This window comes from Anopheles maculipalpis, chromosome 3RL (assembly GCF_943734695.1).
Source record: "Anopheles maculipalpis chromosome 3RL, idAnoMacuDA_375_x, whole genome shotgun sequence".
Classification (NCBI taxonomy): Eukaryota; Metazoa; Arthropoda; class Insecta; order Diptera; family Culicidae; genus Anopheles; species Anopheles maculipalpis.
In genome coordinates this window covers 13278548-13292799 of record NC_064872.1, presented here as the reverse complement: position 1 = coordinate 13292799, position 14252 = coordinate 13278548, and the positions used below count along the sequence as shown (strand labels likewise).

General features: G+C 41.5%; 5 protein-coding genes across 10 annotated transcripts in view; 4 read left to right on the top strand and 1 right to left on the bottom strand.

Annotated features, from left to right (window-relative positions):
• LOC126564970 (D-3-phosphoglycerate dehydrogenase) overlaps nucleotides 1-14252 on the top strand; it is a 483268-nt gene that overhangs the window by 156517 nt on the left and 312499 nt on the right. Inside the window, exons 2-7 of the mRNA XM_050222103.1 lie at nucleotides 9222-9334; nucleotides 9435-9485; nucleotides 11695-11849; nucleotides 12202-12554; nucleotides 12625-12843; nucleotides 12914-13074. Of these exons, the coding sequence (XP_050078060.1) occupies nucleotides 9222-9334; nucleotides 9435-9485; nucleotides 11695-11849; nucleotides 12202-12554; nucleotides 12625-12843; nucleotides 12914-13050 (1028 nt within the window). The 3' untranslated portion in view covers nucleotides 13051-13074. The remainder of the gene's footprint in view (nucleotides 1-9221; nucleotides 9335-9434; nucleotides 9486-11694; nucleotides 11850-12201; nucleotides 12555-12624; nucleotides 12844-12913; nucleotides 13075-14252) is intronic.
• LOC126565418 (proteasome subunit beta type-2) overlaps nucleotides 1-14252 on the bottom strand; it is a 549154-nt gene that overhangs the window by 429007 nt on the left and 105895 nt on the right. The gene's annotated exons all lie outside the window — the stretch shown is intronic.
• LOC126563976 (uncharacterized) overlaps nucleotides 1-14252 on the top strand; it is a 333716-nt gene that overhangs the window by 294078 nt on the left and 25386 nt on the right. The gene's annotated exons all lie outside the window — the stretch shown is intronic.
• LOC126564236 (gamma-tubulin complex component 4 homolog) overlaps nucleotides 1-14252 on the top strand; it is a 68762-nt gene that overhangs the window by 35065 nt on the left and 19445 nt on the right. The gene's annotated exons all lie outside the window — the stretch shown is intronic.
• LOC126565672 (cytochrome c oxidase subunit 6A1, mitochondrial-like) lies at nucleotides 7316-7750 on the top strand. Its single transcript, XM_050222871.1, has 2 exons — nucleotides 7316-7415; nucleotides 7496-7750. Exons 1-2 carry the CDS (start codon nucleotides 7316-7318, stop codon nucleotides 7735-7737), a joined length of 342 nt encoding a protein of 113 aa, XP_050078828.1. The 3' UTR covers nucleotides 7738-7750.

Sequence of the window (14252 nt, the reverse complement as noted above, 5' to 3'; positions counted from 1 at the left end):
AACGTCCCGAGCCACGCCAGTCATCTCGGAAATGGCGCTACCAGCGCGAGGCATAGAAGGCGCTTGACGCCCCAAATACTATTTCCTAAAACCTAGTCCTATTCGTATTCTGTTTAGGGAGAGCAGAGGGGTTGCGGGCGTTTTAGTTCCGTTTTTAGTTCCGTTTCCGTAGCTAAGACGACTGCGCGCGCCGTGTGTACATGTAGTGTTTACTACTACCATTATTATTATATTTTGATATACGTTATATAAAAATAGGTATAAATTAGCGATAAATAATGTGTATGACAAATGTTGAACGATAGAACAATGGTTCCGATAGTGAATGGAAAAATCACTAATCAAATGTCCGTGTGCGTGTCTGTTTGTATGAGAGTCTAGTGTATGTATGTCTTGTTATAGTAAAAAAAAACGTGTATATACACGCGTCTGTACACATTAGTTTTGTGTCCTTTACGTCACACCATAGCCTAATTTTTGCTTGAGCAAATGAAAAAGGAATGTCGGAATACAGCGAAAAATAACTTGTACCATACAACTTGAGAAGAATTTTCGCAATACAAAACCCAAACTACATTCGCCGTTGTTTGTCATCGTCAAAAAAACAACAATCTCTTCTAGATTATAAAGCGCATCCACCTACTTCCTCTCCTTGCCTTGCTGTAAGTACTGCATTGCACAAAAAATCCGCTAAAAATGGCCGTTCATTGATTGATATTTATTCAAAAGTTCAAACGATAACGACCTATGTACATAGCGCTATCGCGCGTGCCCTAAGCTATCGTCCGAAGGCGATTTCATTAATTTATCTATTCAGCGCGTTCATTGTATACACTTTTGCCACCGTTTGAAGGTATCATCATAAACAACACGGCTCATCTTTTCAATTTAAAATGCCACAATGTTAGAAGATTTGGCAAGTTATTCCTCGATCCTTTCCTTCCTAAGCGAAAATACTGCCCAGTTATTTATTTTTCCAAAAAAATCCTTATCATTTCATGAGTTGAGAGGTTAAGTAAGTGTAATTGTATACATAGGAAGGGGAAGCATATTTTGTTCTCTGTTACCGCGTGTTCGTGTCTCTGAGTGTTATAACTGAACACAGAGTGTCATCCCATTTTGTTTCCTGTATCTTAGTAAATGCGCACAAGGCTTAGGAGGAAGACACAGGACACTTTACATACACACACACTGCCTCAGCTAAATAATATGTATCGAAACCAGGCCAAACAAAATGTCTTCGTCTTGTGTTGTGGATAGTGAGATGAACAGTGAGATATTGTAGTGAACAGCATATATAAATAGATATAAAATGCAGCAAAGATTACACTGATTTTAACCGCAGCGAAACTCCCCCGCTAGGCAAGTTAATGTTTTGCACCGTGTAAAAGTTTGTCCCACGTGTAGGTTATTGGTGTGCGCTTGTGTGCATGTGTGTCCATGTTTGTAGCTTCAAACAAATGGCTTGAGTGGTGAATGTTAAAGTATTTAATTTCTTGTCACCAATCCGTAATTTTCCGGGGTTTTTGTTTGTAACCAATCAAACGAAAGTAGCTTTTTGTATAATCGACACCACATGTTCTTTCGTTGTTAACATTTTTATACCACACACCTAGGAGCGCGCATATCCCTACATATATGTGTCTTGTTTTGTGATGACAGGTGAGAGGTTTTGCTAATTGGCCGGAAGAAGAGCCCAGAAGTATAGGACTGCTAGTTTTTTGTATAACCGTTTGTGTACACCTGCTTTTTGGGGCATGCAATGAGTGGTAATGTTAAGAAGGGAGTGTGCGAGGAAAAACACACACAAAACAACAAGCTAGGAGTAATTGAAGATGAGACAGAAATAATTACGTGGAAAAATAATAGCTAGATTCGAAAATTCTTTTTTTTTAAATGCATCCTAAAAAAAACACTTCTCGCGTTTCATGTGGTTTTGGGAGGCGGAAAACTGTTGGTAATTTTGGCAATGGAGAATTTTTAACACTCCTTTTGGCTTGCTGGCAGCCCTGTAGTGTCAGCGGACGTACAAAGATGAAGATATTGTTTGGTAAAGTGCCACTGTAAAGTACCTGTACTTGGCTCAGAGCTCTCGAGAATTATTCAACAAATCATACCAAACCTTGGCATACACACCGATGGCATTCATTGCTCTTGCTAGTTCTGACATTACAGTTTATTGAGTCAGAATCTTACTTCATGATGAAATACTGCAACCCATCACAACTAGCTACACTAGGCACACAAGAGGATGTGCTAAACTAAACCTCAAGCTCATTCAGGTCGTTCAGGTCGTCGTGGTTGTCGAATTTTACAATGCCGAACGATGAGCATCGAACTCTTCTGCGAAAGATCATAACAGCAAAGTTTTTTTTTATTGCTTTTGTAGAGGTTTTGAGCCATTTTGGCTACATTCACCTCTCTACGTTTTGACATGTACATTTTCGGTTTTTATGGTGTATTTTTAAAAGCTAAGTTAGTTTTTCCTCTCTTTGTTTTGTTAATGTTTTGTAACAAGTTTTTGTGTTCTGTTTAGATTTTTTTGTACAAATTTGTTTGCCTTAAAAAACTTAACAATTTTTGTTTTGTTTTTTTGTCGTTTTGAAGTATGTCGTCGATGTTTACGTCAAGTTGATGTTTTATTCTTTCATTGGTGTATCCCAAACAGTCGGCAAGTATGTGTCGGATCGATAGTTCACATCCACAGTATTTGCAATTTGGCGGTTCGTCTTTTGCCAGGATGTAGCTGTGTGTAAGGTTGGTACGCCCTATACGTAGTCTGGAGAGTACCACTTATTCTCTGTTGTTGATATGATCGGTACATGGCATGACTGATGTTTTGGTGTACCGTAAGAAGGTGTCATTTTCTTCCAACCATTTTTGCTGCCAAGTGTTCTTTAATACTTCTTTTGCCCATTATTTCAAGTCTTTGTAGGACACTGTTTGGTTGTCAGATTCTAAGTTGCGACCTTCGTTCGCCAGGCAGTCAGCTTCTTCGTTGCCTTTTACCCCAGTATGGCTTGGGATCCAACAGAAAGTGATGGAAGGTGTTGTAGGAAGGTCGTCAAGGATTTGAATATATGGGTCTTTGGATTTTCCGTGTTCTAAGGCAGCCAAGACACTAGCGCTATTTGAAAAAATAACGTTAGGTTTGGTGGAGCATGCCTCTTCATCTGCCGCTATGATCATTGCTATTGCCTCAGCCGAAAAGATTGTGGTATGATCAGGAAGATTTATTGCACATTTTGATCTGGTTGAAAAAATCCCACAGCCAGCTGTATCTTCGTGCACTGAGCCGTCTGTATATATGTGCTGGTATAGTTTGTATTTTTGCTCGATAAGCTCTTTGAAGTGTATTTTCGCTGTGGTAGTAAAAAAATCAACTTTTATAGAACCATTGCACCAGAGCAATTTATCAGGGATAGTCAAGGAAGACACAGGCATAAATATTTCCATCTTTCATCTTGGACAAAAATCCTCTTGTTTTATATAAAATTTCGATGTATGGTCGCTCATTGATTGCCAAAATACTTTGAGCCAATTTTAACGACATTTCAGTTTCTTTACAATTCCTTAATAAATTATTCTTTACTTCATTCTCCGTGATATTAGATAAAGTCAGAGCTTGAGCTTGCAATTCTGAATACGACCATGCTGCATGCTCAGCCAACCACAAATCTCGATATTCTAATGGAATGTCATAAATCGAATTTGTTTGCCTTCTCTTTCTAATTGAGGAATTATTTTTCTTTATAACCAGGAGAGGAAGAGAGGGTTTTTGAAAATTGGAACTTTCCATATCAACTTCAGCTATCTCATCTACCTGACGTTTCCTGCGGTGGTATTCTATAGACCTAATCATAGATTTATTCATGTTTTGACTGATAATCCAATTCTCTTTGTCTTTGACAAAGACAGGATAACCGTTGTGTGTTGCAAAAAAATAAATCAACCCTTCAGGAGACACAAAAATTGGGATGATCTCTATCATACATTCAGCCTCTGTACTCAAAATGTTTTGTTGACCAAACTTCAAAACTATATCAGTTGATGCATAAATAAATTTGTCTAACAGAACTTCTTGATCAGAAACAATGTCTGCATATAAAGATCCTCCTAAGCTTGTGGTTCGTTCTAACAAGCAATGATCTCTGGATACAGAGCTTTGCCATAAAGCTATAGAACTTTCATCTATGACACATTCAGAAGAAATGTAAAGATTACAGTTTTCTAATGCAAATGGTTGAATCATTTTTCCTTTCAAAGACCACGGTTCTACCCTTTCAAAGACCACATAGAAGGTAAAACCGAAAATCGTGCAACATATGTAACTTTCTGTGTAGCTGAAGTTGACAATATTTGACAATCATGGAGTGATTGGCCAACATCTTCAGTGCCTTTTGCGTCACTTTTAATTTTTGAAATATCTCGAATCATGATCCTAATAAACTGTTCAAACTCCTCTTTAGGAAGATCACTTAATTTTGCTGGAACATCAGATACAATAGAAGTCACATCTGATCTAAACCAGTATTGTCTACATGATGTCGTTAATTTATTTGCAGTGATCTGTACAATAAATTGTGGACTATTTCCTGTTTTCATCCTCCAAAAGTTTAACGCTGTTACAAAATGTTTAGAATGATCATTCGCATCCAGAATTCCTTCCGGACAATTATCAGGGGTAATCGCCGATATTCTAGAAAATTGATTTTGGTTATCTTTTAAAATAACAAATACCTTTGGGTGAATAGATTCCTCTCCTGCCACAACAGTGATGATCACAACAATAAAAACCGTAATGAGATTCATTTTCAACATTATTAATATAATATTCATTGATAACAGCAAAGTGTTTGCAATTACAGCTAAGTAATTACAGAAGTAAAAGTTATGCCACTGCTACCCATGGGCAACAAATTTTCACACGAGCACTGCAATGAATCACAACATGTTAAAGAACAAGCAAAACATTCATTAACTAGCAATGTTCTGCAATCGATAATACATACCATTCTGTCGAAAAATGAAAAGAACGAACAAAACGAGACATTTCAAAAAACACATTTGACGCAAAACAAACCACACCACACACTTGTTTAAAGGAGGATCTAGTATGGTTGACGCGATTGGGTAGAACTAACTGAAATTGTTCCAAAACAAATTGTGTAACTCTTTGCACTTTTACAAAAAAAAAAAACACACACTAAACACGCAGTCATATACACGTCATGAATGGTATTGTGCAAAATGATTACTATCCCACGCTGCTAGGCTATGAAGTTCGTCCCTACATGTCTGAAAAAACACGGAAGAACGCCGGAAGTTGTGCTGTTACTATATATTTGCAAAACAAAACTGAAAAAGATAGTAAAAAAAAACACAGTGGAGCGAAAAAATTATACACAGAATAGTACACTGAAAATCAGGAAATGCGAAATGGCCGAATGTTTGCGTTGACGTGTGGTTAGTGATAGACAAAATCGAACGAAGAAACCCACAACGGATACTAGCATCATTTGTACTGCTACACCACAACAACCCTGGCCCTTAAATCGTTACTAAATTCACACTGTATGTAAATGGGCAAATGAAAACTTTGTATAAAATAAAGGAAAATATGATTGAAAACATTAAAGCTACTGACTTTACCTTTCGATTGATTGACATGGGTAGCAAATAAAGATCATTCGTAGAGAAAAGGGATCGGTTGGGAGATCGATATTAAATCCGAGCTGAAATAAGCTCTCCGTTCGATAAGCAAGTATGAGATGATGCTCTTAGCTTTGTTCAAATACCTCAGCGGTCCATAATTATATGCTACATTTACTCTCTTTCTATTTTCTGTTTCCTTCAAAAATAGTATTAGTCCTCAGAAAACGGTCAACCGCACAATAAGTTTGAGCTTATTCTAATTTTTTCAGCTCCTTTGTCGTAAATTCCTCTGTCCTTCGCAAGTCATGCAGATACTGATGACTTGACAACTACGACTTGGCGATTTGGGAACGATACATTAATCTATTGTATGTGTGAGATACACGAAATGTGAGATATATCGCACGCTGATTAGCCCGGTGGTCCTGTATGGCCCAAGTCTTGGACCATCCGAGCGGAGGATGCAAACGCTCTTGGCGTGTTTGAGCGACGCATCCTCCGGACCATTTTTGGCGGTGTGTTCGAGCATGGAGTGTGGAGAAGGATGAACCACGAGCTTGCTGAGCTATACGGAGAACCGGATATTCTGACGGTGGCTATGTTATGAGGATGCCGGACCCTCAGATCGGCACGAGGCGTCGGGGAGCCACAGCGAATTCGTTGGCTGGATCAAGTGAAGGGAGACTTGTCGGAGATCGGGTTTCAACGTGGATGGCGAGCTGCAGCCAGGGATCGCATAAAGGTTTAAGACACAAACTTAAGCTAATGATCAATTGAAAGGCAAATCAGGCAAGGTAAGGTATAAATTAATTAATTCTTTTAGCTTATTCTAATCGTCATCGTTCTAAAAGTAGCGCAATAATCGTGCTAGAGACAACAGCGACGCCGGTCTTCAAACAGCAAGGCCGAACTTTGAATCCCAACCGAATCGTTTCTTCATAGTGAGGACCCACGTTCCTACTACGATGTATCAGCATTTTGATGGTCGTTAAGCCAAAAAGAAGAAGAATATAGTGTCCTGTAGAATTAGGATAAATCTTCAGCAGATAAATGCGGTGCCATATCTAGTGGCGGAGGCGTGGAGCGTGCACTTTCTTTTTAAAGCTTAACTGCAAATGGGTATATAGATTTTCCTGTTGTTTGTTCTTCAGTTGTTCCAGTTTTTACGGTGCTTTAAGTCTGGGATTATGACGATTCCTAATGTTTTGGTTACATATGTACATCACAAGAGACAATGGATATATTGGATTATTCGATGAGATGTGAGATTCTTTACAGACAAGCTCCGTCAAAACATTCCTGAGTCATACAGGTATTCCATGCTTTTCTGTCACTGATAAGCATCTATCTCGCGACTAAATTTAGATCACAACTTCACAAAGGGAGCGATGTGACGTTGTTGTTTTCGTTAATTGATAATAAAGGAATTCCAAACTATTCTAAGCACATCGAACAGTTTAGTGTGAGTTTTGCAAATTTTCCCATCTATTTTTAGAACTTCTTCTTGGGTTTTTGGGAAAACCGATTGAACCACCTTAAAGATATGTACGCTTTATATATTAGAGAATCTCAGCAGCACACCTCTTTTCGTCTTAGTAACCAAACGTGTCTAAATTTAACAGTCTTCAACCAGCAGTTCAGTAGACAAGGAGTACGAAAAATGTGGACAAACTTTGCCCTGTATACACGCACTTTCGTTCCGGACATCTTGCTGAAACGAAAATGTACCACCGGACCCTCGGCCGTTTCCGGACATGCAGGTTAGTGAGTGAACCATCCGACGAAAGCTTTACTTTCTATTACACATCATTAAATCAACTGTCTCTGGCTTTTGTCACAGAACCCGGAGCTTATAAAACCTGGAAGAAGCTAACGTTTCTGGTCGCTTTACCGGGCATCGGACTGTGTGCCCTGAATACTTTTTTGGCGCACCGAGCGGAACATGAACACCGCACCAGACCAAAGTTTGTTCCGTACGAATATCTTTGCATACGCACCAAACGCTTTCCGTGGGGCGATGGTGTAAAAACACTATTTCACAATCCGGAATTGAACGCATTGCCTACTGGATATGAAAAATAGTTTGCACATAAATTAGTGGCGGCAATTCAAGTAACCAAAAAGAAAAAAAACCTCCTAATCGATCGTGTTACTAACCGGTATAAAAAGATTTATTCTTTTATGTCTCTGATTGCGCCCAATGATAAATAATAACAATGGAGTTAGTTCAAATTAAAAATTAATATAGCCGCCGTTTTTTGCCTCACTTATTTGCAAATTAAACCCTCATAAGGAACATCGAAACATTCCGTCTGCGCCATTCTAATGGCGCCTTTTGGTGTGTCTATGGACTGTTATCGTACCATAAAGCAGGTAATAAACAGCTCAAGTAAAGGGTCTCTTGACGGATTCCTTCTCGATTAACATGGTTGGCGATAGACAGACTTTCGTTGAACCTTTACGTGGTCAAGCCAAAACTACACGCATGCACCCTTTCACCACCCCGTCAACAGATAGGCACAAGAAAGAGTAGTGCGTGATTCACGAGACCTCCATCCCAGCTTATCTTGCAGCTCGACAACATGCTCGTCTCCCGGTAGTGATGACGGATGCCGATCCCGTACCAAACAAGCCGTCGTGCATCGCAGCGTGTAAAGCGGGTAAACAATCGTAAGCAAACCGATAAGGAGTCAATGATGATAAGCGCATCACCACTTGTGCCGTGGTGGTGAAGTCGCCGGATGACGAGGAACGGACCGTAACAAGATGACACGTGGAGGAGAATGTGCCGATCCTGACCTGGCCCTGGCAACTGGCAAATTGGAAATGGCGAGAACTATTCGCACAGTGGGTTATAGCGCTGTTTTCACATCTCTTATTGGTAGCAAATCTTTGTAGCTTATGTCACAGGTCTGTTTTGTAGGTTCCTCATGTATGCAAAGAATTTAATCTGTTTTGTCCTTTGGAAAACATCACATACAACCATTGTGTGACGCTGGATGATGGTTTGATGCTGCTCTTGCCGTTGCATGATGATCTTCGCCCACTTTCATCAGCATAGAAACCGGTACCAGTAAGTGCCGTAAACGTAATTGAACCGTGTGCGTATTCGAACAGCATTACTTTGCAAGGCCGCAACGGCTAGAACCGGACCGGACGTCTCTTCTCTGTTTGCTTGCTTGGAAAGCACGTCACGCAACCCGATCGGTTCCAGCAGGGCTGTAGATAGTAAACAGCAACAGGTTCATCTTTTGCTGGCAGAACATTCGATCGTCTCTCCCTGTGTTAGTGAAACGGCAAGGGAAAAAGGTTTAGGTCTGTTGTTGTAACTGCACCATTACCGACTAGACTCGTGTCGTCGCGATATCTCGTTTCAGTCTCGTTCTTTCTCTTTCACACTCCCTTTCCGGCCGCGCTGCAAGATCAAGTGTCGGAACTCGGAGTAGTCCTCGGAGGTCGTGAGCCTTACGAGTGCGCAACGGTATCAACACCATCCAGCCCGGGCGAACCAAGTATTCGTGTAGAACAGTGCGCCCGGATCGGTTCAGTGGTGTTTCCCTAGCTAGTGAAAAGAATTTCGCCCACATCTCCCAAAATGCCAGTAGATATCAAGCGTGTCCTGGTGTGCGATGCCGTTGACAATGCGTGTGTCAAACTACTCCAAGACCATGGAATTCAAGTGAGTGGTGTCGAGTTTGATTGAAAACAAATCCCTTCCGTTGTGTTTTACATGCCCTGTTTAACGGGTTTTCCCCCATTTGTGGTTGTGCTGATTTCAGGTTGACTATAAACTGAAGCTATCGCAAGATGAACTAGTTAAGGAGGTTAAGGTAAGTGTATTCCTCTTCGCTTCTCCGATTCATGCCAAGTTTTACTGTGCTGTTGCGCTTCTTCCAAGGGCTGGAAGTAGATGGGAGTTAATTGAAGAATTGGATATAACTAGTTTGGCCTGGTTTGTGGAACGAATCGCTAAATTTACCCTTGAAACGAATCTAGTCTATCGTAGAAAAATTGTAGCCGGATTGTGTCTATAACACTACCAATCTTGTTTGTTGGTGCGGCGATTCATAACAATTTTTTCAAACGACTGTAAATTCTTCCACTAAAGAGAAAGAGAGATAAAGAGAGTTTTATCCAGTGATAACAGAAGATTTGTTTCCAATAATTTGACATCTGGCCATGGTCTTGTTATATGGATTTTTGAAATTTTTTGGAACGTTGAGGGATGAATGGCACAAATTTCTCGGTGTATACGAGTCTACGGGTGTTGTGAAGCTTCTGCTTTAAGTGCCTTAAACCTGTCCCTTAATGTACCTTTTTATTTTATGAAACACAGTCGTTTAGTGAGGGCTGGAAGGTTTTCGAATTGATAGCTTTATCAGCTTCTGTCACAAAGAGAACGGTGTCGAATCCCATTCGGTGCTTCTCTATGTTTCCAGGATTAACGATCCAGCTGCGGTTAACTTAAGTCAAGCAAGCAAATAATGGCAAGCCAGGATTCAAGGTGGCACTTCCACAAGATAAATCTCCTGAACGCTAGAAATTCTTTGGAGTCTTTATGGCATGATGAGTCATCTGACGGGTCTGAAATATTCATGTATTGGTTGCAAAAATCGCGTACATTACATTACAAAACATCGATCGTGTAGAATAGCAAAATTTTCCGTAAAGAATTCCGCTGGCAAACATTCCTCTGTCCTAACCAAAATAAGAGTCCAGGTTTGCAGGTTTTGAAACTTGTAAGCATTGAAAGCTCTCCACACTTTTGCCCAAGCATTCTTTATTGTTGTCTTTCCCTTGGATTGTACAGTCGAATGCCATGTATGTGTCGTTAAACACTTCCTATTTTTTGTTTCCCATCTCTAAGAGACTTTTTTTTAACGCTTGTCTCTAATCCATTTAAGCTAGATCGGAAACAATTCTTTTCTAAATTTGTACATAGTCCGAGCTTTGGTTAGACTAACAGATCGAGATCATTTTCTATATTTTCTGCCCTGGGCGATTTTTACGAAATCGATCAAACCGCTGCCATAAATGACGAGCTTTTTACAACAGTGTTCATTTTTAGTACGAACAAATCTTCAATTGAATTTTCCTTGACTGTTTTGGCCATCGCTAATCCATCAAAATTATTCACGCTCTAATAGTTGGCTTGTTAAATAAAAGATATCATAGAAGGACGACGACGCGACAGCTAGGGCACAGAAAATCGAGTGAAAATCAACACAAATTACGTTTACATTCTTGTTTAGTAGGTGAAAAGCCTACGCCAAACCGAACGGCTGGCTATTTCTGACTTGAAATATCCCTTTTTTGGATGGTTAGTCGGGCTTATAGCAGATGTCCCTTCAGTGCAGAATTTGATTAAGTTAGTTCTGTATTTTATTTTTAAATATTTCAACACTCACCATAAGACCTCTTACTTTTACTGCTATTTTTGAGCCCACCCAAAAACACCACAGTTCTTTCAACTTCATTCATTTTCTTATACGCTTTCCGATCGCGAATAAAGCTCGTGTCCTCGACCAAATGAGATGGGTTTGATGTTTTCCCCCAACGCGCATGAATGACGTACAAATCCCCAAATCGAGCACAGCTCCACCCAACTCTCCACCATTCCTCCGCGATTCATTTCTTTGCAATTAATCTTGTGGCAAAATGAATGAAGCGTGCGTCAACATTTAATCGAACCCACCGCGCCACTGGCACCAGATATCCTGCGGCGGGGACGTGGTGTACAGTTATCGGGTCGAGTAGTAAACAAAACCACAGGGACGCGCCACAATCACCAAAGCGTGGCTCTTTTTTTGGCATCATTTTTCCGCAACGCATGATGGTTCATTCTCCGGAACTACACAAAGCCTGACGGATGAATCTTTCCCGCGCAATGTTGGGCTCTTAGGGCGGGAGGCGTGGAAATCGAAACGAGCATGGAAAAGCGGCTGCCATCAAGAATTAGATTTCCCATCAAACTAATCGACTTTCGTTTCCTATTTTCTTCCCACCATTTTTGCGTGTGATTTGTGTGTATTGCGACAGAATTATGATGCTCTCATCGTACGCTCGGACACGAAAATTACCGCCGAGATACTGGACGCAGGCGCCGGACGGGTGAAGGCGGTCGGACGTGCCGGGGCGGGCGTAGACAACATCAACATTGAAGCTGCCACGCGAAACAATGTGCTGGTGCTGAAGTAAGTAAAGTGTTTGGTGATGTTGCGTTCTTGCCCGGATGTAGATGTGTTTCTAGCGTCCTTTTAGAGTTAATATTCGTATCAAAGGTTGTGTATTTTGAATAGAGTTTTCTCGGAAATTAATGCTGAAAATGTCTCATTTTCCAGAATCGAAGCATCAGAACTTTCTTACTCTTTCATTGTTGACAACTACTCATATAGCATGCAAGAAAAATTTAATTTTTCCTTTCCATTCCATGCTTAAATAAGACTAAAACTCATCAATTTAGATACCTTTTTTATGCATCTTAAATTTTCTTTACTCGTAGCTTCAAACTAATTTCTACTCTTTACGTTTCTCTCCCCTCACTAGCACTCCCGGTGGCAATTCGATTTCGGCCTGCGAACTGACGTGCTTCCTGATCGGTGCACTCGCCCGTCCCATCTGCCCGGCGGCCGCCAGCATGAAGGAGGGCCGCTGGGACCGGAAGCTGTACTCCGGCACCGAGCTGTACGGTAAGACGCTTGCCATCCTCGGGCTCGGCCGGATCGGGCGTGAGGTTGGTGTGCGCATGAACGCGTTCGGTATGCGCGTGATCGGCTTTGACCCCATCACAACCGCCGAAGAAGCGAAGGCGGCCGGTATCGAAAAGATGGAGCTGGAGCAGATTTGGCCTCTGGCCGACTACATTACCGTACACACACCGCTCATTCCCGCCACCAGAAGTAAGTACAGAGAAATGGGCGCTTCAAGTAAAAGCATTCTAAGCGTCTCTCTAACGATTTTCTCCGTCAGATCTCATATCGACCGACACGCTTGCCAAGTGCCGGAAGGGCGTCCGCGTGATCAACGTTGCTCGTGGTGGTATTATCGATGAGGCCGCACTCTTTACGGCTCTCGAAAGTGGTCAGTGTGGTGGTGCTGCGGTTGACGTTTATCCGGAGGAACCGCCGAAATCGGACACCACCCGGAAGCTCATCAATCACCCGAAGGTGGTCGCAACGCCTCACCTGGGTAAGTGATTGCCGGTGGTGCTGATGGTGATATATCCCACCAATCTCTAATTATTTGCTCCTTCTCCTAGGTGCGAGCACGTCCGAGGCGCAGGTGCGCGTCGCTGTCGAGGTGGCCGAACAATTCATCGCCCTGACGGCCAAATCGACCGTCTACACGCAGTATGCCGGCGTCGTGAATCGAGAGGTGTTGAAGAATGTCTTTTAAATCGAATTCGCACCAAAACATTGCGTGCGTTATTTTCGGTCCCGCCAGTCCCGTCAAAATCAATCATTCGAAGTCGATCGGTGTGACGTCATGTTCGGCGACACGGCTGACGTTCTTTTCACGGTACGGCAATTACTAATGAAATCGAGAGAGAGGGAACGCGCGCGTTGTGCACATGAAATTTAACACCAGTCGGATAAATTTGACAAATAGGACACATTTGGAGCGGAGAGTCACAAATAAAATGTGCGTTACAACATAAGGGCCAAGCGGATACTCCACACACAAAAACATCACACATCATACCATTTTTCAAACACGAAAGAGGATCCTTTTGTATCGATGGAAAGGAAAGACAAAACAACGAAAACGGAAAAAAATAGTATCCTAATTTATCTTCCACGCCGTTCCAATGTGACCTATGTACGGAGTCCGGGAAAGAATGGAAAGAAAAACTCCGTCTGTCTGCTGCCAATATAAAAATATTAAATGACCGATTGTCAAGGTAAGACGAGCCCATTAAACGCACATTGTAGCATTAATGCACTCACTCAATCGCACCATTCAGCCAATTACGGCGTTTTGAGCATACAAATTGAATACAAAAAGTGGTGCAACATCCAGGCCATCCACAAGACTGTGAAACAGTACAGTTGACGATAAGTTGGCTTCAAACGATTCCCGAAGAAATTGTGTGCTTCGGAGCTTTGGAGTTACACAAATCATGTTTTTGTTTTCGCCAAATGCGTGCAGCAAGCAACATTCCGTGAATTGAGTTATCAACGCACTGCTCTGCTGCTCGGTTTTGTTTACTTTTCCTTCCTTCCTTCCTATCGTTGCTAGTAGACGGCCAGCAGCCTATGCTGCCGTTGTGTTGCAGAAAATCAAAACTGCCGTTAAGTTTCAGCTCCGTTGCTAAGGCTAAGACGAACCAAAGAAGCTTTCTTTCCGTGCGCTTATTTCCTTGGTTCATTTCCTTCGCATCTGGAACCATGCCGTTTTAAGATCCTCTGAGCTGTGCCCGTTTTGAAGACTAAATCAGATTCACGAACACGAACATTCTCTTGGGAAATGGAATTTCTTGGCAGGTAAGTTGATACAATCGCACCAACGGATTTGTATTCATCTGTGGTGGAACTGTAGGTGGAAGGAAAAAGATTTTCAAACTAACCAGCCATATCGTGCCATCAATCTTCAAAGAA